Source organism: Sardina pilchardus, chromosome 23 (assembly GCF_963854185.1).
Source record: "Sardina pilchardus chromosome 23, fSarPil1.1, whole genome shotgun sequence".
NCBI classification, from domain to species: Eukaryota; Metazoa; Chordata; class Actinopteri; order Clupeiformes; family Clupeidae; genus Sardina; species Sardina pilchardus.
Window position 1 is genome coordinate 26593633 of NC_085016.1, and position 26586 is coordinate 26620218.

General features: G+C 48.9%; 1 protein-coding gene across 3 annotated transcripts in view; it reads right to left on the minus strand.

The window, feature by feature from the left end:
- The window catches only part of pcnt (pericentrin), a 55490-nt gene that overhangs the window by 22044 nt on the left and 6860 nt on the right, over positions 1-26586 (minus strand). For 2 of the 3 annotated variants that reach the window (XM_062527215.1, XM_062527214.1), the window contains exons 5-29: positions 26392-26535; positions 23835-26108; positions 23308-23403; positions 22946-23089; positions 22297-22552; positions 21890-21969; positions 21460-21673; positions 21087-21187; positions 20688-20799; positions 19927-20173; positions 19248-19326; positions 18730-18946; positions 17411-17652; positions 16196-16575; positions 15454-15871; positions 13656-13853; positions 12150-12347; positions 11581-11733; positions 10674-10874; positions 6729-6889; positions 5124-5326; positions 4657-4877; positions 4313-4457; positions 3059-3250; positions 569-801 (exon numbers count right to left, since the gene is read on the minus strand). In XM_062527215.1, coding sequence (XP_062383199.1) covers positions 569-801; positions 3059-3250; positions 4313-4457; positions 4657-4877; positions 5124-5326; positions 6729-6889; positions 10674-10874; positions 11581-11733; positions 12150-12347; positions 13656-13853; positions 15454-15871; positions 16196-16575; positions 17411-17652; positions 18730-18946; positions 19248-19326; positions 19927-20173; positions 20688-20799; positions 21087-21187; positions 21460-21673; positions 21890-21969; positions 22297-22552; positions 22946-23089; positions 23308-23403; positions 23835-26108; positions 26392-26535 — 6909 coding nt within the window. The remainder of the gene's footprint in view (positions 1-568; positions 802-3058; positions 3251-4312; positions 4458-4656; positions 4878-5123; positions 5327-6728; positions 6890-10673; positions 10875-11580; positions 11734-12149; positions 12348-13655; positions 13854-15453; positions 15872-16195; positions 16576-17410; positions 17653-18729; positions 18947-19247; positions 19327-19926; positions 20174-20687; positions 20800-21086; positions 21188-21459; positions 21674-21889; positions 21970-22296; positions 22553-22945; positions 23090-23307; positions 23404-23834; positions 26109-26391; positions 26536-26586) is intronic. The other variant, XM_062527216.1, reaches the window with a different exon arrangement.

The window sequence follows — 26586 nt, forward strand, 5'->3', positions numbered from 1 at the left end:
TCATGCTCTGCTAATTAGAAAATATAGTGTATGTATGCAAGTCTATTCCTGAGTGTGTGTGTGTGTGTGTGCTGACATCTATGAACTGGCGGTGGTGCTTGAGCGGTTTCTCCAGGGCGTGGATGTGCTGCTGCAGGTGTGTGTGTGTGTGCGTGTGTGTGTGTGTGTGTGTGTGTGTGCTGACATCTATGAACTGGCGGTGGTGCTTGAGCGGTTTCTCCAGGGCGTGGATGTGCTGCTGCAGGTGTGTGTGTGTGTGTGTGTGTGTGTGTGTGTGTGTGTGTGTGTGTGTGTGTGTGTGTGTGTGTGTGTGTGTGTGTGTGTGTGTGTGTGTGTGTGTCCACTGACGTCTATGAACTGGCGGTGGTGCTTGAGCTGCTTCTCCAGGGCGTGGATGTGCTGCTGCAGGTGTGTGTGTGTGTGTGTGTGTGTGTGTGTGTGTGTGTGTACTGACGTCTATGAACTGGCGGTGGTGCTTGAGCTGCTTCTCCAGGGCGTGGATGTGCTGCTGCAGGTGTGTGTGTGTGTGTGTGTGTGTGTGTGTGTGTTTGTGTGTGTGTGTACTGACGTCTATGAACTGGCGGTGGTGCTTGAGCTGCTTCTCCAGGGCGTGGATGTGCTGCTGCAGGTCCTCGGTGTGTGCGCGCCTCTGCTGCTCCAGCTCGGCCTCGCGGCTCTCCTGCTCCTCCAGCGTGGCCTCCAGCGTGCGCAGCCGTGAGCCCAGCCCGCTGCGGTCCTTCTCCGCCTGCCGCTGCACGTCCAGACGCTCCTGCGCCAGCCGCTGCGTCTCCTCCAGAAGACCTGCACGCCGCCAGGACCGGAGGTGGACAGGTCAGTGGTCAGAAGCATGGTCAGACACCCACGTCATGTAAAAACGGTTAAAAAACTGGATTTTCTGTTCATGGGTTTCATCAGGCCCCTTTCCATGGGTGTGTTAAATCAAGCACCATGCAGTCTGAATTGATAATCAAGGTGCTTGATTTTATCCACCTGTGGAAAGAGACCTGATGAAACCCATGAATAGGATGGAAGAGCTCCATTTTCACTAAACTGTTCCACAGGAGTGGAACAATGGGCACGTTTACATGCACACTAAAAAATGACTGGCAATGATCAGCAGTAAACTGATAATGAATATCGGTTTAATCCGTTTACATGAGCACTTGAATAACCAGATAACTATACAAACCCGATAATATTCAGTTTTTTAATGTGCATGTAAACGCGCTCAATGGAAGAATGGATAAGAGGACCAGTATCAATACACAGACTATACCTCAACCGCACATCGGTTGCTGAGGGCGTACTGTATATAAACAGCATTTCGTCCAGTGATCCTAGCATAGAGGTTTGTCCCATAGACTGTATATATATACAGTCTATGGTTTGTCCACACCAAACCAAGAGAGGGTTTTAGGAATGTCATTTGTTAATCAGTAAAGGCTTTTAGCAGGTCTGCACTGAAGGGGTACAGTCAAAGAGACTTTTTGCAGTTAAAAGACAACGGAGCTATTCTCAAGAGCACACATTAAGGAGATGCAGAGGACAGAAGATGCACACAAAACACAGACACGCACACACTCCAAGGGAATCTCATTTGAGACATAACCTTTCAGCCCACTGCACACAGAGATGCATGCAAGCACAAACTCTAGAGACCACAGGAGCAACAGAAATGCTGATGTTCACCTGCAGGGGGCACCATTCACCTCCACTTGCTCACTAAGGACACTGATGCGGAATATAGGGACAGCAACACACACAAGGTACTCACTCAAAGTACGAATACATTAGACTGCAAATCAAACATTTGGGGTTTATCACTGCATTCGGAAACAACGCAAACCAATCAATCGACTTGTCTCAAATAAAAACCATGACAGGGTCTTGCATGAGGGCAGTTAAAGTCAATCCATGATTTTAAAAAAAATAAGCTGATGGGATGAAGACACGTCACTTCAAGCCCAGAACAAACACACACACACAAAACGAACCTGGGTCCCCGACAGGGTTCTCCTCACAGCCTACAGAGCAGGAGAACACACAGCTCAGCATCCGCAACACATCACACAAACCACGGCACCTAAATCTGTTACAGTACTGATCACCACGGCAACTACATCTGTTACAGTACTGATCACCATCACAACCAGTGCTACAGTAACACCTGACAAATACACATCACGCGCACAATGTATAATCAGTGCATGCAATGATTTTCCACTTCGTATACTCAGGACAAAACATGACTAACATTATAAATCGACAGGACACCTCATGCTCAACATATCCACAGAATGGACCAAATAAAATGAAAATGATGATAACTTCACGGACACGGCCTAAGTCTATCTATTTTTCTAATCACCTATGGTCACATTATGTTCTGATTTATTTGTCTGCCGTGCTTTAATCCAAAGCCTTTTCCACTGCAGGCCAGGCAGACATGTGATGGTATCTCTGGTCCTCGGGGACTGGTCCTGTGAGATGACTGGTGTGGTAAGGACACTACACTGAGGCCATGTTAAGACTACAGGCAAATCGGATAGGTTACCTAAAATCAGCTCATGCGCAAGTTATCAGATCAAATGTGTAGGCCCAGGCATGGCTAACCTATCTGCATGAGCTGAGCTGTGGTGATGTAGTTAGATTGTTTGATTCAACGCCTACTTGTGACCTAGCAGCAGCATGAGCTCCAGCACTTGCGTCATCTGGGGGAATGAGGGAGATACTCAAAACTGAATTAAGCAGCACGGGGGTCTGGACTCTGACACTTCAGCTTACTACCAAATTTGGTTCAGATTTGCTTTGCAAAAAATCTGATTTAGAGTGGCTTTTTTATTGCTAAACTTTCAACATAAATCAATAAATAAATCAATAAATAAGAATGTCAATACAATAAGGACATAGCCACAACAAAATTGGGCTGGCAGTCTGACCATTTCCTGTAACGTCCCTAACTTCCTCTGCCCATCATCCAATCCCATGTCCCCATCCTAACCCCATCCTAACCCCATGCCCCTGTTCTCTTGTCCAGTTCCGTCCCCTCTCGTCTCACCCTTCTCGGCATCCCCGAGGCCGGCGCTGAGCGCGTCCCTCTGGCGGAGGAGGAGCGTGTGCTCCTCGCTGAGCTGCTGCAGCTGCTCGCGCGCCTCCTCCAGCTGCTTCACCAGACGCTGCTCCCGCGACTCCTTCTGCTGCAGACGCTCCTCCAGCGAGGCCTTCTCACACACGTAGCCCTCCAGCAGGCCTGGGGTGGGGGGAGATAGAGAGGAGGTGATGATTAACACACATACACACTCACACACACACACACACACACACACACACACACACACACACACACACTGCACAATTATTGCAATCGCAATAGGAAACCAACGCAATTGCCTAATCGCAAAAGCTCCAAATAATCGTGCCGTTAATTTGGTCTTGTTTCTGACTTTTCTATTCATTTCATCCTTCTCAACCGTGCCATTAGTGGTTGGTGGGTGCGCACAGTGTGTGAGGGGCAAAGCCATTCTGATTGGTGAGCTTCACAGCCAGTCTTGGCGCTGTGCTTTCTGTGCACCAGGTGTGCTCACCGACCAGGGGAGGCACAAATTAGAGACACAGGCTGGAATACTGAACTGAATCAATTCATTGACTTTCAAAAATCGTATCGCGGCCCCAGCCATGGCGCGACTGGCTAGGGCACCTGCACCGCATGCCGGCGACCCGGGTTTGATTCCCGCCCCGTGGTCCTTTCCGGATCCCACCCCGACTCTCTCTCCCACTCGCTTCCTGTCTCTCTCTCTACTGTCCTGTCCAATTAAAGGCATAAAACCCCCAAAAATATATTAAAAAAACCTAAAACAATCACAATCCCAATCAGAAAAATGAGATAAGTTCCCCAAATGATGCAGCCCTAGTTCACACACTTGCCTTCTAGCAGGCCTGGGGCGGCAGATGACGAGATATTCTCTCGCTCGCTCACGCTCACATACTTCTTGTACCGGTACTAATGAAAAGAATACAAGGTCGCTTACAAAAGCACCCATCCACCCACAGACAACCTTGAGCAGTTCTTGCTAGATAAAGCTCTTCTGAATGGCCTCCTAACCCACTCACTCATACTGTATACACACCCACACACGCACGTATCCATTAGCCCCCCGACACATCCCTGTGCAGTTCGTGACCTCCTGAACACTCCCCCACCGCCCACACACAGAACACTCACCCTCGGCATCACGGATCTCTAGCTGGAGGTGGCACTTGTGGCTAGCCTCCTGGTCCCCCCCCCCCACACACACACACACACAGCACTCACCCTCGGCCTTGTGGAGCTCCAGTTGGAGGTGTCCCTTCTGGCTGGACTCCTGGTCCAGCTGCTCCAGGAGTTGATTGTGCTGCTGCAGCAGCAGCTGAGCCGTTTCCTCAGTAGTGGTCTGACTGAAACGCTCCGTCTGCTCCACCTAACAACACACACACACACACACACACACCTTGAAGCGACTACAAATTTGGTGTAATCATTGTATGCTTTTTTTGTGATGGCTATGGTTAAGCAAGAACACAAAATCTTCACATGCCAACACAGAGACCACACACACACACGTTGACTTTGGTCATACACACAACTGGCTGTGGCTGTATAATAGCGGAGCCCCTCACCCGTTTAGTGACCTGGTCCACCAGCTCCAGGAGCTTGTCGACGGAGGAGCGCAGCCGAGCGCCGGACCCCAGAAGAAGCTCCTCCTGCTGGGCCTCCAGCTGCAGCTCGGCCCCCACGAACAGGCTCTCGCACAGCCGCTGGGACAGCTCCAGGCCCTCATCGCTCAGCGACCATAAGCTGGCATCTGGACCGCACTCGCCATCCGCCGTCGGATCAGAGCCTGGGGAGAGGAGTGGGATTAGGACAGAGAGGAGAGGGGGACAGAGCAAGAATGAGATCAGTTACAATGACAATTAAACCAAACAGCAAAAACCACAATAAACAGTAAATGAGTGTGAGTGTGAGTGTGAGTGTGAGTGTGAGTGTGAGTGTGAGTGTGAGTGTGAGTGTGAGTGTGAGTGTGAGTGTGAGTGTGAGTGTGAGTGTGTTTTATAACGTGCGTGATTATGAGTGTGTATGCCCTCACCTGTGCCAGGTGCGTCTCCGGCTGCCCCGTGGGTGCGTGAGGTGGTGTGCTCCAGCCCACTGTCCGTGGCGGGAGCGGCGGCCACCCTGGCGGGCGCGAACGTGCCCATCCTGCGGGTGAGCAGCTCCTCCGTGGCCATGGCGCTCTTCAGCATCTCCAGCACCACGTGCTGCAGCCGCTCGTTGGCCTCGCTCAGCGCCTGCCTGCCAACGCCACCACAAACTACAGTTAAGGCCAGCGCACACCAAAAAGACTTCAGAAGACTGTACACGACACGACTATCGGTGACTGTCACTTGCCATCTTTCTGAGTCCTCTAAAAAAAAGCTGCAATTCAGTGCTGCATGACCGTAAACAACCACATGCGTTCTCCACACCATCAGGTGGCAGTAGCAAGAATGATGTGTGAACATTATTATAGATGATTTCAGAACGAACGCAGCAGCCGCAGCAGTATACGTCATCAAAATTAACTTAATGCAGAGCTATATCCACGGACACACATTTCGTTTGAGCAGGAGGGATTACGCACGCAGGTGCTCAACTAGGCTACTTGTTGTTTTCTTTTGCTTTGCTATCTTTATGGTTATCAGCACACAATGTGAAGCTAATTCATTATACTATATCGGTCGCGGTTCAGAAACCTCTCACATTTGGCATAATGACGCTCAAAGACGCGACCGACGCTATTAGACAGCCGACGTCATGGCGGTGTGCGCGGGCCTTTACACTCATGTGCCATTGGATCACACAATATTCAATATTACTGATGGCGTCAAGGTGGTGGGGGCCCCAAAATCAAATCAATACCATCATTCCCGGTCCATGGTCTGACAACAGCTCAGACACTGAATGCATATTGACAACGGCAAAAAGGTGACCTTGAAATTTTGGCGTTAAAGGCAGCGGAATAAAAAAAATTTGGTGGATCTAAATTAAAAAAATGACTTGGGCGCACCAGTGCAGTCGGTGCAAAAAGTTAGTCTTGAGCCGTGCCTTTAAGGGCTTCTGAATACTCCCGCACTGCAGTGGAACTGAGAACTTTGCCTGGAGTTCTACCTTTCAGCAGGCTTACTCATCTCCCACACAACCACGCATGTCAATACGTCCTACACGTACAGGAGGAGCGATCGCTGTGATGCGCACACCGCTTTGATGCTGCTGCTGCTCACGACACAAGTGCTGCAAGATCAGCCGCATGCACTCTAGGACTATCTGAAATGCAAGCTGGGACATTCGCTACTCGTCACTCTACACCCACCAGGTGCTCAACAGACTGCAACGCTACCTCGGATAGGGAACATGAATAATACGCTGCCTGCAGAACTGAAGTACTTCACTGCTAGATCCTGACAGGGCGACAAATGTTTAAGAGCTGTTGTTGAGTTGGGTCGGTGTTATAATGGCAATGCCTTTGCACAATTCATAACTAAAAGTGAGGTCTTTCATGCCTAGTTCTTGAGGTCTGATTAAACCAACCCAGTGAGACTCATGATGCTGGGTTTAACAAAGCTGCTTAATTCCACCTTCACTGCACTCTAAAGTAGTTTTAACTGCCAACAGATCCATTGTTTGGAGAGTCTTGTTAATCACGGTGATGTCTGACCTCTGCTGCTTGGCCTCGGTGAGGTCGTCGCGGAGCATGGTGACCAGGTTGTCTCCCTCCTGGCCCTCCCTCTCGCGGCGCTGCAACAGGCCCTCCAATGTGGACATCTCACTGCTCTTCCCCACAAGCTCCCCCTGTAGGCCACTCACCTCACTGCGCAACTACAGGAGAGAGGAGAGAGGAGAGAGGAGAGGAAGAGAGGAAGAGAGGAAGAGAGGAAGAGAGGAAGAGAGGAAGAGAGGAGTTATTAATACAAGTTATTCATTAGGGGAAAAAAATAATTGCCATGATTATTACACACCTGAAAGCACATTTGGGTCAGAAAAATATAAACTTGTGCACACACACACACACAGACAGACACAGACACAGACACAGACACAGACACAGACACACCTTAGGCCTTAGTAGGACTGTGGCCAGAGAGAGAAACCCTGTCATTATACACACTCAACTATTTACGCACACACACACAAACATAAATCCTCTGCTCTAAAAATAGACAAATTAAAAAACAACAAAACAAATCCACTCCGGGATGAGGATGCATTCTGACGTTCTGTCGACTTCGTCTTCCTCCGCAGCCTCAGCTAACCATCTCAGCCATGAGACCGCCACACACAACACACAGCACAGCCTTGACAGTGAGCCCATATGCACACACAAACTAACAGGGAGAACCAAGTCTGTGTTTCTGTTCCAACATGTCTGTAAGCATTCCCATGCTGCCCCTAACTTCTGTGTAGGAGTGAGAGAGAGAGAGAAGATGCAGGCATAGAGAGAAGGAGAGAGAGAGAGAGAGAGAGAGAGAGAGAGAGAGAGAGAGAGAGAGAGAGAGAGAGAGAGAGAGAGAGAGAGAGAGAGAGAGAGAGAGAGAGAGAGAGAGAGAGAGAGAGAGAGAGAGAAGATGCAGGCATACAGAGAGGGAGAGAGGGAGAGAGAGAAACAAACCATGTGTAGGGGAGAAAAAACAAACAGAGCAAGGGAAGCAGAGATAAAGAAAAGAGACAAGCAGGCTGAAAAAGAGGGAGGGAGAGAAGGAGGGAGAGAGGGAGGGAGGGGGAAGAGAGAGAGAGGGAGTCTAAGCTAGAGGATGAAAGAGGGAAAGGGTAAATCGGAGGGTATAATACCACGCTTGCCCCAAGCGCTGCTCCTGCTTCCTGACTGCTAACCAGCACCTGGCCAACTGCCGCGCATTCTCCCTCTCATTCTCCCTCACACATACACACACACACAACTGTTTCCACGGAAACAAACACTTAGAAAGGGGGGGTATGTCAACCTCCCTAAACACACACACACACACACACACACACACACACACACACACACACACACACACACACCTCCCTTTCAAGGAGTGCATCCGTTGATTTCACTAATCTTGAGGGGGGAGCAGCCCAAAATCTTAAGATTAACAAAGCTGAAACCATGGCAACACACGAACACAGTAAGGCTTCACTTCCATCACTACGGCAATGTGGAGCGAGAGCATCAACAAAAGGGACTGCTAAAATTAACTTCTACATGTGCAGCAAGTTTTCCCCACAGACAAACAAGCCAAGAGGGAACAGCATGTCTACCTAACTCATTCACCTGAGAATAATCACAAAGGGAACAACACACACACAATGATTAACCCATGCTGTCAAAAAGCATAGCATCTCCAGTGTGGCATTACAGATACCACTTTGACACACACAGAGGACTCAGCCAGCCTAAATTACTGACCATGCCTTACAGTGGCCTAATGTACAAACTCAAATGCCTGCCTGCTCTTGTCTACTCTCAGGCATTAAGGACTTGTCTACTCTCAGGCATTAATAAGGATATTACGATACCAACAATTTCAAGATCATTATGGCCACATCTTTTTAAATAGGTTTCTCCTGTGAGTTTACTTAAAACTCTTATTGTGATGATGGCCTAGCAGATACAGGCATAAAATATTCATTTAATTACACCTTAAAAGTATACTTCAAGACATTCACTCATGGAAAAACAAGGAAATAATTTAAACTTAGTATAGATGTAAACAATGCAATTTGACATCCAACTTACTAACTTGGAAGAATTGATATTTATGCACCTCAACATCAACATTCAACACCGCATACACTTCATCAAAAGTTAAAAATACAACAAGGATCATGATTCCAATCAACTTTGTTAGTTACATGGTTCAATATCAAGCATTCCGGCTGCACACTGGCAATGTAAAATACTTAATTTTCCAAAATGAGCTTGAAAAAGGTATTTTAATAGTAGTGGACAGTGTTGTTTTAAGCCGTTATCTGCCGATACCAATCTAGTACCAATGACATTACGCAAACCAATCGGGCATCAGCAATAAGACGCTACACAAGAGTGAGGACTGTGCCTACAACGGCAACCAGTTCGCCTTATAGTCTCCTCACTGACCCAGCACGCCTGGCTGACCCAACTGATGACTGTACTGCATGGATTTGGAGAGTGACAAGTGTGTGTGTGTGTTGTGATTTATTTTGGAAAAGCTGTTTACAGTGCTGTGCCAAACACTAGTCCACTCTGAGGGATGCATTAGAGGGTGACAACATTAACAGGTCCCATCCGGCATCAGAATAATTACACACAACGTGTGTGTGAATATTTATACATAAATGTGCAAGAATGAGTGTGTGTGTGTGGGCAGAAAAAAACTGTAGAGACTAGAGAGGAACGAGTCTGCATACTCTGTGTGGGTATACTGTAAGTGAGCTGTGTGTGTGTGGCTAGTTTCTTCACCGTTTTCTCATTTTACACTTGCAGGTTTCTCTGCAGAGCTTCTCCTACAGCTTTAGTGTGTACTGTATATTTTACAACACTCCTCAATCGGTCAGTCTGCCTTTTCATAAACAGAAAGTTTCGCAGCCTCGCAATTATGCTTGCCATGGCCCCAGCCTGACGGCACAAACGCGCTAAGAGGAAGCGGCACCGCTATCATTCAACCCGGAATAAGTCAAATGACCATTCCAATGACTCCGAAGCTGATCAGTTAAGGTAAATTAACTTGCATAGGTCACCTTTAATTTCGATCCCTAAAACACACACGCATGCACGCACAAATATCAGACATTTTTTACCTGCCAAGACTAATCAATGCTTTCCAGAACTATTCTAAAAGTAGCCCATTATTAGCATATTATACAGCTTTTCCAAAACACTGCAGAAGTTTGCAAATTCCGCTGCAGGTTCCATTCAAATGAACGGGCCTTCCTAATGTTAGGAGGACCGATCACTTTGCAGGGGTTAATTTCAAGATGTGTATGCGTGTATGAAGTGGGAATGGTGGGTTGCACCTGTGTGTGTGTGTGTAGTAGGAGAGTTGTGTGTGTGGTAGGAGGGTTGTGCTCGCCCATGTGTGGTAGGAGAGTTCTGCGTGTGTGTTTGTGTGTGTGTGTGGTAGGAGAGTTGCGCGTGTGTGCGTGCGTGTGTGTGCGGTAGGAGAGTTGCGTGCATGTGTGCGCATAGTAGGAGAGTTGCGTGCGTGCGTGTGCTAGGAGAGTTGTGTATGTGTAGTAGGAGAGTTGCATGTGTGTGTGCGTGTGTGTGTGCGTGTGTGGGCGTACAGTAGGAGAGTAGTAGGAGAGTTGCGTGCAGTTGCATGTGTGTGCGTGCCTGAAGTAAGAGTGTGTGTAGCAGGAAAGGTGTGTGTGAGTGTATAGTAGGAGAGTTGCGTGCAGTTGCGTGTGCGCGTGCGTGTCTTTAGTAGGAGAGGTGTGTGTGTGTGTGTGTGTGTGTGTGTGTGTGTGTGTGTGTGTGTGTGTGTGTGTGTGTGGGTAGAAGAGGTGTGTGTGTAGTAGAACAGGTGTGTGTGTAGTAGGAGAGTTGCATATGTGTGTGTGTGTGTGTGTGTGTGTGTGTGTGCGCAGTCGGAGAGTTGCGTGTATGTGGTAGGAGAGTTGCGTGCGCGCGCGTGTGTGTTACCTGAGCCACCACAGTGTCGAGCTGCTGCAGCTGTACGCTGAGCTGGTCCATCTTGTCCTTGTAGCTCTTCTCCAGCTCCTGCTGCTCCTGCTTCAGCCTCCCCTCCTGCTCCTGCAGCGCCTCCTCCCGCTCCCGCCTCAGCTCCTCCACAGCCTGCTTCTTCTCCTCCTCCGCGGTCTTCCTCTCCCGCTCACTCTCCTCCTGTCAGGCCCAAGCACACGGCACCATGGGAAATGTAGTCCACAGCCATCAACACCACCACCTCCGCTGCCACCAACTTAAACATGGCTCCAAAAGCACACAAATGACTGCATCAAACGAACGGCTAAAGTGACAGTCCCTCTTTCATCTCCCCCATCTCTTCACTGCTCTTGTTCACGTGGCTCAACACGTTGTCCCATATGTAGGATTATTGGGGGAGTGTGTGTGTGGGGGTTTGGGCTCGACCCAGAGCGATAAAGCTCTCCCATGGGAAATAGCCAAACAGCGGCTAACTCTGCAAAAGTGCATTCATTCATTTACATTAGTTACGGGGGAGCTTAGCCGCTGCTCTGGTCACGACACGGCAGGCCAGGCGTGTAGTCAGCGCCTGGACTCAAAGCCAGTGTGCTCCGATGAGACAAAAAGAAGGAAAGGGAGGGCAACAAACAGAGTGGGGCATAATCTTAAGAGCCATGGGAGAGGGAGAGAGAGGGAGAGGGTGAGGGTGGGAGAGAGAGAGAGAGAGAGGGGGGATTAGAGTGGGTCGACCCACTGATGTATTAGAGAGCAGTGGGCTGCCTCCACTCCAGATGTTGGGAGCCAAAACCTATTAACCTCCACAGTAATCTGCCGTCTAATTTCCCATTGGTCTGTTCAGGAAATGGGTGGAGGCTAGAACACGATTTAAGCCAATGGCCTAACCTACCTTTAGCTGGCTGATCCGCTGCTGGAGAAGCTCTTCTGATTGGCACTTGAGAAGCTCCGCCTCCTCCAGGAAGTGCTGGCGCTGGCGCGATGTCTCCTCTTCGAGCTCCCGCCGCAAGGCCTCCAGCTCACGGGCAGAAGCACCGTTCAGCTCCTAACACACACACACACACACACACACACACACACACCTCTCTTAGACCACCCCAACTGTGTCAATAATGCTCAATGACACTTCAGAGCTCTGAAGTACAACTCTGCAGGGCAGCTTCACAATGGATTAAAAAGTAAATCCCCAATCCAACTAAATGGCATCAGTGGTTATACAAAAGCGATGGCACGAATTCATTCAGCAAACACACACAGACAGACACACACACACACACACACACACACACACACACTTCTCTGGAACTGTTTCAAAACATCATTTAACAAGTGTGTGCATCTGTGTGGTTTGTTAAAGCTTTAAAAAGGTCACATAATTTGGAGCATACTGTGCAAGTGCCAGCTGTAGTGAGTAAACACACACAAACACACACACACACACACACACACACACACACACACCTGCAGCTGCTGCTGGTGTTGGGTGCGGAGCATGTCGACCTGCTGATGCAGCTGCTGCCTCGCTGCGCTGCTCATGTCTCGGACCTCCAGCAGGGCGGCGCTGTGCTGCTGCTCCATGTCCAGCACCTGCTGCTGCAGAGCCTCCAGGGCTGAGCAGTGCTGCTCCTGGGCCTGGGACAGGGCTGCCGACACCTCCGCCTGCACACACACAAATATATAGAGAGAGATATAGCCACAGAAATATAGGTACAGAAATACGCACCCACAGTCATGTACTGAATGTACACTCACACAAATATAGAGAAATATAGAAACAAAGCACAGCAATGCAGGCCCAGAGTCAGTACGCACACACACACACCCCTGAAAACACACATTGAACTCCACATCACACACACAATGAATACAATATGAACCTTTGGACATGCTCAAACTGAACAAATCAAGGAAAGGACACACACACACACACACACACACACACACACACACACACACCTTACCGGGTGGCGCACATACAACTGCTGTAGATTCAGCTCAGCTGCGAGTGCCAAACATGGAGGCTAACATAAAATAGAGCAATATACATGCCCTAGCACTGAGGAAGGAACACTTCTGCTTCATCAGCCAATCACTTTCCCCTTTTCATGCATGCGCACAAACACAAGCGTTCTTCAAAAACCCAACTTCCCTTGTGGTAGCAAAGTTCACTAGTGTGCTTACACTGAAACACACACACCTCTACCAGTAAAAAAAAAAAAAGACAGCCACTCCTTCAACGGTCACAGATAAGACTCCACATGACTACACATACTTGGAAAAAGATCAATCAGTCACACACACACAAAATCCTTTTCTACTACCATTTCAGACTGTTCCACTCACCCCAGATCTACAAATCCAACTACTCTATATGTGAAAAGAAAGCCTGTTTCCTCTTCAGCAGATTCACATGGACAAACCGCACTCTCAAATCACACGATCTTTGTCTCTCTCCCTCTCTCATACACATTCAAAAAACAAACGATGCAATTATCAGGGGGAGTGACTCTTTCCAAGCAGGTGTCCATAGAGGGCAGTGTGTATGGCTGCATATGTGAGTGCGTACTGTATGCGTGTATGTTCCATGTTGCGTAGCATCAACCATTTTCCCATCAGCCCTCATTAACCAGACACAGACACACACACACACACACACACACAGACACACACACACACACACACAGACACACACACACACTCCATTATAACTGTCAGCCCTTCATTCGGGTAGAAATTGTTCAGTGGCTAATAGGGGGCCATTTATGAGAGGACAAAATGCACAAAGAGAGGCATAAAAACAGCCAGCAATGGCAACACCACAATTGAGCTTCATCACATAAACAGAACTGAAGAGAACAAGCTCATCTACATATATATCTGACCTTCAATGCTAAAGAGGAACATGAATGGATAGAAGATGTCTTTTCATGCCAGTTCATTACTCCTTGTTTAAAGACACACACACACCTGATGGGCTTGGTTGAGCTCGGTGGCCATGGCGTTGAACTTGTCGAGGTGAGCCTTGGCCAGCTCTCTCCTCAGCTCCTCTTTGATTGACAGCTGCTGGGCCCCCAGTTGCTTGAGCTCCGCCTTGTGCTGCGCGTCCAGCTCCGCCCTGAGCACGGCCAGCGCCGCCTCCCCCTCCTCACGCACCGTCTGGATCTCCTGCAGCAGTGGACACCGGGGGCAAGTCAAGCGAGTGCAACATGTGTGGATGATGATCATGTCCGACCCCAACATTAAACAAGGCCTCTCTGGATGCGATTTTCGGGCATAATATGAATCAGCGGATTTTGCAACCACATGGCAACACAGGCATGCAGTGGCTATTCAAAATGACGTAAAGATGTTGTGTAGGCTAATAAACTGACACTTCAATAGCTCAGGCTACTTCAGAATGTCTTTCGGCAAACAAGCTTGGTCCCAAATGTAAAGACTGCTTCAGAATGCCACACATGAAAAGCATGGCCAGCGAGTGGCAGGCAGAGCGTGATGTCACTTAGATGTTTTGTTGTTCTGATTTTGCAGTCACACCATGGCAAATGTCCTGGGACTATGGCTGATTGCACAAAATGGTTGTTATTCCATTATGCTAAAGATATAGCTTTAACTAAAAACAACAGTTTTTTTCCATCACACAAAAAAAAATGTCCCAACGCAGCCATGCTTAGGCCAAGCAGCTATCCTGCACATTTATTATAATACATTATAATATTCAACATTTTCCTGATCGTTCCATTTTAAAGCAGACCTACCAGAGGGCATGTAACTGGGCTATAATTTCCGATCTCATCACTTTATTTCTTTTTTAGTATTCTGGGGTGGGGGTGGGGGGGAGCCTTCATTCAAACAGTGAGTGGAGACCAGAACAGAGTGGGAGAGATGGAGTGGGACTGGTGAATGCCTGTGGGTCAGATTCGAACCGTGGTCCCTGTGGGCACTTGGACCTGAATGTGGTACTAAACTGGAACCTGCAGCCGCTGGTGCCACAGCACCCCTGCGCCCCCTTACATGTTTGCTTCTAAAACAGATTTCGTATGTATTCAAAGGAAGGCACGAAATACCTTTTGTGGCTCAATACTACAGTAATTTCTTGTGAATTAGCTGCATTGTGTATAAGCCGCAGGACAGTGTTTCATGTAAGTTAAAAGAAACAAAACCATATTAATACCATATGTGACCATTCATAGCGAAATCAGTCGTTTTGCGCACAACGTTATTTTGAGAAAATCAACAATAACAAACTTCCGGGTTAAAATGTTGAATTTCACGTTTTCGCCTAATTCGACTGTATACAGTCTACAGTTTCATATCGTGAACGCATTTCACGGAAAAACATACGTTTTGACTGTTAAACCTGGCGAAGATTCAACACATTTGCTGTCATTCCCGTTGTGCACACGCCGCTTAAAAAGGTGATTTCTCCTCTTCTGGCATATCCTGACAGGAGAACCATGTCAACTTTGGATGCTGTTATCTTAGCGATAGTTTGTGTAATACCCTCGATATACATATCGTTGGAAAGCTTAGTTTATGGCCGTTCATGTGAGCACAATAACTTAATTTAATTAATTTTACCGAAACGACTGGTTCCGCTTTACAGGGTCACATATTAGTATTAACCTCATAGCTGAATAAATGAGCAAAATAAATGTACAAGCTGCGGCTGATAGCTGGGAAAGTACGGTACACACTCTCTAAAGAAAGATTGCAAAAAACATAATCATTCACTACGTGATGTCACGGTCAGATGGCAGAGCCCTACCTGCAGGTATGTGTTCTCCAGCGTGTCCATGTTGGCCAGCATCTTGGCCTCCAGCTCCTCGTTGGCACGGCGATGTCGCCTCTCCAGCTCCACCTCCTTGGCCTCCAGCTGCGCCTCGTTGGCCTCCTGTAGGACCGCCTCCAGCTTCTCAAACTCCGCCCTGTGCCTGGCCGCAAGCTCCGCCTCCAGAGCCCGCAAGGCCGCTTCGTGATTGGTGGAGATGGTTTCGAGCTCAGTCTGGTGCTTGTCAGTCAGGTTCTGGCGCTCCCGCTGAAGCTGCTCGATCTGAGCCGTGAGTTTGTCCAGTTCAGCTTTCTGGGCCTCCAACTCGGCCTGGTGCTTCTGTCGGAGCTCCCCCAGAGCAGAGTCCCTCTCCTGGGCAAGCTTCTCCTCCAGCTCCCTCTTCTCCTCCTGGAACCTGTTGAGGTGAAGATTGGATTTGACAATGCATTAGCATGGTGTTTAGAAAAGAAAATGATAACATTTTCAAGAAATATCAAGAATCAAGTACAAATACAGTATCTGCACTATTGAAAATAACAAGAAAATATTTGATAAAAAAAGCTCTGGACTTGAAAGTGTACAAATCACAAGCTTTATTTGTGATTATTTTTCTGACCTACATCATACACCCACAGGGGCATATTCGTAACCGAGGTTCAGCCTCTGACTTCAGCTGACTGAAATAAATGAATAATCAGTGAATTCTCATGAGCGCTGCCCGCGCCCCCTGGGTGCTGACCTGTGGTGAGCGTCCGTCAGACGAGCTTGGCTCTGCTCCAGCAGCAGGGCGTTGAGCTCCTTGACCTCGGCGGCCATGGTGGCGCGGGCGGTGCGGAGCTCGCCCTCGTGCTGCGTCTGCAGCCTCTGGCGGAGGGCGAGCAGCTGCGGGTTCTCGCCGGCCTCCAGGCTGGCATGCAGCGCCCGCAGACGCTCCCGCTCGCCGGCCAGCTCGGCCTCCAGGGCGCTGCGCTGCTCGTCCAGTCGGGACTGCCACTGGGCCTGGAGCTCCTCGCGCAGGACCTTCTGCTGATCCTGGGCCTGCCGGGAGACGCGCTCGCGCTCCTCGCTACGCACCTCCTCCAGACGGGCACGCAGCTCCTCCGCAAAGTCTTCCTTCAGCTGAGGAGGGAGAGGGGGTAGAGGAGGAGGACCGTGGATGTGGGAGAAGAGAAAGAGGACAGTTGAAGAGGAGGAGGAGGAGGAGGAGGAGGAGGGGCATGAGGAGGAAGAGGATGAGGGAGAAGAGGGAGTGGAAGTCAGGGGAGAGGGAACATTGAGGAAGGACAGAGAGGGCATTCAGATCCAAAATCATGACTCATCATGAGGTTCACAGATGCTCCTAGCAACAGCACCTCAACACAAACACGCAAGTTTGCAGTTCAGCGTATGACATTCTGCAGCTCGAGTCGTTGCCCTAGGTGGCAGCAGCACCAGTCTAAACCACGTTTGTTTATGCAAATTCAACACATTGATATAAATAGTGACCATTGTGCTCTGGGTCACATGTGACCACACAAAGCATCTAGTCAAAACAGCTCTTCAGCTACTGGCAACATCAAGCCATGAGAACTACAACAGAAAATCATGGGAATATAATTTCTTTCATGGTCACATCCACACAAACCTCTGCAAGCCCCTTTAAATTTTATATTTAAACACACAGGAGGAGGGTGGTATATGGGCAAGAGAGAGAAAGAGAGAGAGATAGAAAGAAAGAAAGAAAGAAAGAGAGAAGGAAAGAAAGAAAGAAAGAAAGAAAGAAAGAAAGAAAGAAAGAAAGAAAGAGAAAGAAAAAAAAGCAAGCGAGCACGCATGAGAGATTCAAATAAATGGGCAAAAATATTCTGGGCTAATAAAACCGAGTAAGGGAAGCGTGGCTAAAACAAAGAGACAAGCGGGCTGAACAACAGGGAGAGCGCGAGCGCGAGCACGCGTGATGAGCGCGCCGACTCACTCTGTGCTCGGCCTGGCGCAGCTGGTCCTGGTGCAGCGTGGCGACGCGCTGCAGCTCGTGCACGTGCTCCTGGGTCAGCAGGGCGATGCGCGCCTCCAGCTCCAGCAGCCTCTGGGCCTCGGCCTGCAGCTGGGCCAGCCGCGCCTGGTGCTCCTGCTCCTGGGCCCCGCCGCGCTCCGCCAGCTCCCCCTCCACCTGCCGCGCCACCTCCTGAGCCGCCTGCAGACGCAGCCGCGTGATCTCTGAGGGAGGGGGGGGGGAGAGAGAGGGCAAAAGGTTAAAGGTGAGTGAGGGTGCACTAGTCAACATTTATAAGATTGTTGCAAGATGTTTTATCTGTCCAAGTTTTAGCTTAGTGGAGTTTTATCTACTCAAAATGAAGATGAGCTCTTACATTTCACTTCTGTGTACATTCTTGGATCAGTAAACACATTTACAAACGTTTTAACCCATGAGAAGCCTCTTGCCAAAAGAATGCTGTAATTCTAGGGAGAAGCCCATAAGCTCCCGCTTTCTAAAACACACCAGGCCTCTTAATTTGAAAGGTCTAGGTTTAACACTCTACATGTACAACACACTCACTTGCATTCATATTCAGTAACTCAAGAGTTAACAGAATTCCAGTGATTTTTCACAGAGATCTCTGTTTCAAGGTCACCTGTACTGTCGTTGTACATGAGTAATGCCCAAGTGTAGCACTGTAGCTGCCTGGCAACAGCAACTCCAGCTAGGTAGAACCAATCCTTTTTTGACCTTATGACCTCTAGAAACTAAGTTATATGTCAAATAAGAGTCACCCAGAAACGTTTCACTTTAAGAATTGTTAGGGACATGCAAAGCCACCAGTTTAGCAGTTCAACCAGTTCGGCAGTTCAACAACACATAATTCCCCATCTTAACAACAAAGTTCTAGGAGAGGATAGACTGTGTGGTCTGTAGTACTGTGTAGTGTATAGAGTGTACACATAGAGAGTACACTTCTCACAACAAGTTAGGGATATCTGGCTTTCGGGTGAAATTTCAGGATGAACCTTAAATCCCCCATAACCTTTACAGATTGACTTAAAGTGGCCTTCTGTAAACTTTTGAATGTGCATGTCCAACAGTTCAATGTTTTAGCACGTTCTGCACTGAAACACTACATTTGACCCGAAAGCCAGATATCCCTAACTTTTTGTGAGTGTGTCTGTGTGGTTCGTCCACACACACACACACACACACACACACACACACACACACACACACACACACACACACACACACACACACACACACACACACACACACACACACACACACACACACACACACACACACACCTTTGACGTGGCTTTCGGACAGGCGTGCTCGTAGCTGCTCCAGCTCCAGCGCGTGTTTGTTCTTGAGCTCCTGGATCTCGCTGAAGTAGCGGTCGGTGATGTCCGTGCGGACCTGCAGCAGCTCCTCACGGTGGGCCAGCGCCATGCTGGAGCGCAGCAGCTCCAGCTCCCGCTCGTACTTCTCCTCCAGCTGCACGCGCATGGACAACAGCTCCTCCTGACACACACACACACACACACACACAAGCATTTTTCAAAAAGGGTGGCACGACTACATTCCTGTTCTGGAGCTGAACAACATTGGCTGAGCTGGCTGCTCATTAACATTACTAGTTCTACTGGTCCTTTACACACACACTTTCTTTGAGGGGTTCTGTGTTCCTGCACATGCTACAATCATGCTTTGGTAAGTAAATAAGCAAGTCATTTATACACAACTTACACTGACCAAACAAAGTTTTGTACAGAGTGCAAAATACACACAGAAGGATAAAGTTGTTTGCTTGTTTATTTGTTACCTGGTTTTTCTCCAGCTGCTGGGTGATTTCTGCCATCCTCTCGTCTCTCTCCTCCTCGGCCCTCGCTTCTGAGAGGAAACTAGGGGAAAGACATCAAGACCAGTGACCCACATCATCCAAATGCACGATCCACAAACAAGCCCAGCAACAGACCTATGAACTTCAGTGCAGAACGGATTGGAAGTCCACCATCAGCTAAGGCCGAGCTAATAAGTTAATAAGGCCTCATCTCTCAAAGTGCACTCCAATGGCAACCGTTCAACCGTTTAACAACAAGCAATACTACTCAGATGTTACTAGGACCGGTCCAGTTTATTGCTATTAGCATATTGTTTTCAGACGTTAATGGTGTGTGCCATCAACAGCTTCCTTTCACTGCACCATAGGCTACTACGGTGCGATATGTCTGTCAACTAGATCATAAAAACTAAAAGGTACAATTCAGAGGGGAGAAACCTCCAGACCCCTGTGTCAATACAAATACCTCTATACAGCTTCAGCTTTTGACTGTGCCCTAGATAAAAATGTTTTTTTTTTTTTTTTTTTTAGAAAAAGCCTTAGTAGAAATAATAATAATTAGTCAAAGAGCCATTGCGTAAGTAGAGGTTAATAATGATATTCCAGGTTGAAATGTCAATTTATCTCAACGTAAAAAAAAAAGAAAGAGAGTCGAGCTTACGTGGAGTCTCCGGTCTTGAAGACGGACTCCTCCAGGGCCCCCTCGATGAGGCGCAGCTGCAGGAGGGCGATCTCCTCGCGGTGGCTCTCCTCGCTGGAGCGCAGGCGCTGCTCGAAGTAGGCGCGCAGGTTCTCCAGCTCCGACTCGTTCTGCTCCTGCAGGTCGCGCCGCTGCTGCGTGAACTCCGACTTCAGACGCTCGATGTCGTCCACCCGCGAGGACCGCGCCAGCAGCTGTTCCTTCAGCTCTGGAATGAGAGGGAGGGAGGGAGAAGAGACGAGACATTAAATAAATTAAAGATCAGTTCATGTGTAGCTGAATAGTACAGCAGCCCTAAGAGGACATTTTAATCCTCTCTAGATACTGAGATAAGAAGTTGAGGCAAAGAAAACCAGATCAAAGAATAAATGTAACACATAAAATCTTATAATTTCCATAGAATAGAAAGGAAAATATCTTAAACAAACAAATAACAAACTAATAAATAAACAAAGACACTTAATGTCCTATCCTAGAACACTAATAGGGATCACAAATACAGATTCAATAGTATGAAGTATTAATGAAAGGCTAAGAAGAGAGTTTTACGAAAAGATAAACAGAGACCGTCTCAGTTCCACATGGGGATGACCATTTCTATTCCCCCCCCAATAAGCATCTGAACAGTAATCCCCTCTAAGTATTCTCTCAGCGCCTTTGCAGCCAGAGTGACCCATGCTGGTGGTCAGTGGCGTTGAGCAGTGTTGCTCCAGGATCCTCACCTCCCAGCTCCAGCCGGCTGGACCTCATGGCCTCCAGCTGAGACCACAGCTGCGCCACCTCCTGCTGAGAGCTGACCTTAAGCTCAGCCTGCTCCACCTGCAGTTTCTCCACCTGACACACACAGACACACACACAGGTGAGAACACTTTCATCACTTTCATTCAGCCTTTGAAGTAGATACTTTCATCTACAGATGCTGCCGTACAGTTGGACTATCAGCCGTATTATTCCTTCCGACTCACAGTGAATATTTTACATCATGATAAAAGACAAACAAGATAAACATGAAATAAAGTTGAGAAGTCATGTAGTCTAACTGAGGCAGCAGAGGAGTAGGAGAGTTCACAACAGCTCCTGCTGTAGTTCACATCTGCTGTAGTTCACATCAGTAATCTCACCTCCTGCTGTAGCTGCTTCTCTCTCTCCTCTAGCTGCTGGGAGCGAGCCTGCTCCTCCTGTAACAACACTTTATGACTGGCCACCAGCTCCTCTACAGCACCTACACACACACACACACACACACAATATCAGAGAATTCACATGAGAGGAAGAACCTGGCAGAAAACACATTAAGCTTCATATTCATTTCACTCCTCCTCTAATTCCATTGATACTATGCATATTACAGCATCAACCAAGAGAGTACCATTTAACACTGATGTGGAGCATTGAAATATAAACTTCAGCAAAGAAGCAAAAAAAAATATATATATAGTATTGATCGAATATTACAGTCTTAGGCATATAGTAAAATATTGAATGACTACTCACGGGCAGCCGAGTCTCTGTCGGCACAGGCCTGACTCAGCTCCTGATTCAGTCTCTGGACCTCCTGGTCCTCGGAAGCCTGCAGGCCCTCCAGACTGGCCCGGGCCTCAGCAAGAGCTGCCTGGCTCTCACTCAGGTTCTTCTGGGCCTCGTCAACACGGGCCTGGAGGTCCGCTTGGGCCTCGTCAGACTCCTGGGTCCACTGAGCCTTCAGCTCCTGATGAGAAGGAAGAGGAGAAAGAGACCGCTAAGTGGCTTATCTAGAAGTGACACAAGACTCAGTCCATTACAAGACAGGACAGAAGCTAAGGCTGTCTACAAAGAATTTAAATTCAGTAATATTCTATAAAATATGCAATGGATTTCTCAAACCAGTTGGTCACAGTTAAAAGGGCTAGTTAAATAAAAGATCAACTTAAGTGTACACACACACCTGTATTTTACTGGCTAGCAGCCGTTCTGCAGAAGCTTTCTCTTCTGACAGTCCCTTCTCCCACTCAGTCTTGAGATCATCTGGAAAACAAGAGAGCAGCCAACAAAGAACATGAAAACTCTTGTTCTCCTCACTTGTTGTAGTTGAAACAAAGCATCCTACTAGACCAACACAAATCAAACAAGTCATGCCGTTTTTGGGGCAGATGATGGTTGACTGTGGCCAAGGCAGGTCTGTGGCAGGTTCACAATCGGCTTCACCAGAAAACAAACTTGGTACATGAACAGCCTTATGTGCATATAGCCTATTAAACTCTACCACGAGAACCCTTGAGAACCCTTTCACAAGCTCCTCCTATCCTCTCCTCTCCAATCACACACACACACACACACAAAGCCAGGACTCACCTATATGTTGCTGCTGCTGCTGCTGCAGTCGCTCCTCCAGTTGCTGGCCCTGCTGCCGGAGCCGCTGGAGTTCAAACTGCTGGCGCGTCTGCAGCATGGCGCTCTCCTGGGCCCACTTATCGCGCAGCGCCCTCTGCAGCTCGCTCAGCGCCGCCTCGCGCTCCTTCTGCATGTTGGCCTGGGACAGCTCCAGCTGCGCCGTGTGCATGTTGCTCAGGCTCAGGCGCAGAGCCTCCAGCTCCAGATTCTTCTGCGTCTGGAGGGGAGAGGGAGGGAGAAAGGGATAAACTGTGGTGAGATTCATGTATACAAAGACTTAACTGATAGCACAGGTATGTTCTTAGCTTTATCAGAAAAATCTGGCCTTGCTCAAATCTGAATTCTGGCAGAGATGGCATACCATTACTCTCATCATATCTAGTTGTATCTACCATCAAAGGATCCAAGATAGGAAAGCCAATCCTGGAAGAGCCAGCAGAGCTCTTGCTCCCTACCTGATGTCTACACCAGTACCTGTAGCATCTCTGCCTGATGTCTACACCAATACCTGTAGCATCTCTGCCTGACGTCTACACCAATACCTGGAGCATCTCTGCCTGATGTCTACACCAATACCTGGAGCATCTCTGCCTGATGTCTACACCAATACCTGTGCCTGGAGCATCTCAGCCTGGTGAGCCTCCTCCATGCTCTCCCTCTGCTCCCCGCCAATCTCCTCCCTCAGACTCTCCAGAGTCTCCCTGTGCTTGGCCGACAGTTGCGCCAACACTCTCTGATGCTCGCGCTCATTCACCTACGGAGGATAGAGGGTACGGTTGGGAACTAAAGTGAAAACTTTGGCTATAGTCTTTTTCTCTTTTATGGAAATAAATATTGGAGCGCCTTTTTGGAGAGAGGACACTGAATATAGCTTCAGCAGAACCAGAACCCTGGTTTGCTTGCATGGATCAACATCAACTGGGTCAAAGCTGATGCCAGTTTGACGGGATGACCGTGGACTTCCATGCTTACCTGTTTGACCATGCTGATTTGCCTTCTTTGTTCCTCTTCCATGTTGGCCTGTTGCTCTGACAATCTCTCAGCATGCTTTGTATTGAGGTCATCAATCTGGGGAAAAAAAAGAAATGGGAACTAATTACTACTTCATCAAGAGCAGTTGACTAGGGTTGTGCAGTTAACTGAATTCACTGATTATCATGATTTTGACTTTAAGCGATTATGAAAACATAGTTTAAATAATAATTATTTTGCTACATTCAGTTTCATAATAATGCTCTTCTATTGCCTTGAGTTGTCGGGTGCATTCTACTTTTCCATGTATTTTTTTCTGTGTTGGATTATATTTAAATTTCAAAATAAAAATACAAAAGAAAATCAATTTTTGAAATAAGTTTCACTGATAGTTACACTGTTGAGAAATTGTGTTTACTAATCATTCATGATCAACATGGAACAAAATAATCGTGATGATGATTTCTGCCATAATGGAGTAGCCCCTGCACTGCTTTTTTGAATCACAAGTGTCCCTCAAATCTCACCTCTTTCTGGTGTTTCTCCATCAGATGCTTCATTTGTTCTTCATGGCAGCCCTTGAGTTGCGTGCACGCGTCCTCCTCCTTCTGCAGGAGAGCCTGCACCTCCTCCCTGTAACGTTTCTCCAGCTCCTCATACGTCTGACTCAAGACGTCCAGCTCCTGCATCAAGGCACTCTTCTCCTTCTCCTTCTCCATGCGCTCCTCCTCAGCCTTCTCCCGCTCGCCCTTCACCTTCTCCAGCTCTGTGTCCTTGGCCTCCAGCTGGTTCTGGAAGTCCTCCAGCTCCGATTCCAGAACACTCTCCATGCTCTGAACCTGCTCTTCCAGCGCCTGGATGCGCCTCTCCAAAGTAACCTTCTCCCAGACTGCATGAGTCTGTGCCTCCTCGACATTGGTCAGGTTCTGTTTAAGGCAAACGAGCTTGCTCTCCAGATCAGTCCTCTCCTTCTCCAAGGCCTGAAGCTTCTCCCCTCTCCCATCAAGCTGGGCAGAGAGCTGCCGGAGCTCCTTGTGCATTGAGTCGACCTCCAGGTTCTTCTGCTCCAGGAGCATTGAGTTGGCCTGGTTTTTCTCACGTTGGCTCTCCAGCTGAGCCAGCAGCTGGTCTCGATGGGTCTGCACGACCGAGACCTGGCGACCAAAGACGGCCTGGAGCTCACTGCTCACCGAGTCCCCAGCCAGCTTCTTGTCCTGGACGTCCCTGACCAGCTGCTCCTGGAGCTTCAGCTGGACGACCAGCTGACCCATCTCCTCCTTCAGCTCCTTGATCAAGTCGTCGCCAGAGAGGCGCAGGGTGTTACCGTCCTGGTGCGTCTCGTTGGCTCGGTTCCTCTGGTTTCCCGGCTCCTGCTGAAGGTTCTGCAGGAAGCTGAGCTTGTTCTTGAGGTTGTCCTGCTCGTGCTCCTTCTGACTGATGATCTCCTCGCAGCGGACCCGTGCCTCCTTCTCCACCTCAAGCTCCTGCTGCAGCACCGCCAGCTCCTCAGACACTTTGCTCCAGCGGTCGCGAGCCTCCTCCACCTCCTCAGCAGACCTTTGCACCTCCTCCTGGAGGATCTCCAGCTGTCGCTCGCTCTGCTCCAGCTGATCACTAAGCTCCTGGCACTGCTGGATGAGCAGCTCCTTACCCAGGTCCATGCCCCCATCCATGCCCTCCGAGACAAACGACTCGCCTTGTTCAGGTGGGGGGTCATCCCTGTCGCCTGGCGAAGACAAGGCCCCTTCGGTGAGGTCAGCAGCGTTGTCGGTGTGGTTGAGCAACCCAGACTCGTCTGCCGTGTGCACGACTTCGCCGGTCAGCTCAAACTGTGCAGACATCTCCAGCAAGCTGTGCTGCTCCATACTCTCCTCAGCCCAGGAGCTGTTGTGCGGTCCGGCACAAGCCAGGTACATCTCCATGAGGGGCTCTTGTTCCTCTGAAATCGTGGCGTCCACACAGAAGTCTACTACTCTAGTTGCACCTTCACTAGCCAAGTCCTGATTCTGCTGCTCCTTGGAGGCCTTGACCTGGCCCACGCGCTCGCTAAGGTCCTCCGAGGCACTGCGGTGGGGGGAGAAGTCGAGATGAGTGTCCTGTGCTTGGAAGTGCTCAAGCAGCCTCTGGATTCGCTGGACCTCGTCGTCGTGCTCGCCCTGTAGCCGTTTGATCGCTGCCTCGTGCGTCTCGGCCAGCTGGGCCAAGTCCATTTCCCGCTCCTCCTGCAGCGTCTGCAGACGGAGGTCGTAGTTCGACATGTCCGCCTCGTGCTTCGACCGCAGCAGACGAGCAGCCTCCTCTTCCTCGCGCAGCCGGTTTTGGAGCTCGTCCACCAGGCCGTGCAGCCGGGCCATCTCGCGGTTCAGCTCGTCCTTCTCCGCCTTGTACTGCTGAGCCTCGTGCGCGTGGGACTCGGCTCTCTTGAGCTCGGCTTGGACCTCGGCCAGCTGGGCTTCCATGCGGCTCCGGTCGCTTTCCATCCGGTCGACGAGCTGCTGCAAGTGTTCGACGCGGTCCCATGCCTGCCGGCTAGAGTCCTTCTCCACCACTAGCTCTGCATGCAGTCGCTCAATGAGAGGGTCTGAGCGGTCAGTCTCGGTGCTTTTCTCTGGGCTAAGTGCAATGAGCCCCTTCACTGACGGGGAGCAATGAAGGTCGATGAGGCTGGGAGGCGATGAGGCTCTTTGGGAGACGGAGGCCTGGAGGTCTGGGAGGGCTGACTCTGTGACACCCAACTTCTGCTGGAGGTCTGAGATCACTGAATCTTTCTGGGACAGGAGGCACTGCTGATCTTTGGTTTTCTACAAAGTAAAACATTGTATTGCTTATTAATTAATTAATTCATAACAGAAAAGGACTCAATAATACACACTGATTGCTCATAACCACATAGCTATGACATCTATCAAGATAACAACGGTCAATCAAAAAGGCAAATATCAAGAATAAACATGCGTGTGCACGTCTTCTTGTAAAACTGTGAAATGAACACAAAAGTTTGCTAGCAATTATATTATGAATAATATATAATCAAATGATAATCTGAATATTCGCCAGGAAGGGGAGTACTTGTTCTAACTCTACCTGCTCCAACTCTTGCAACTGCAGCTGCAGAGAGTCCACGTGGGACCCCTGGTCCTGAAGGTTCTGCAGCATCGGGCCGACGTGCTGCTGAGCCTGGCTGAGCTCAGCACACCCCTGGCTCTTGCTCCGCAGGTACTCCTTCGTCTGAGTGGGAGAAAGAGAGATGCGTTCCAAGATGAGGGCTGCAGATTACTC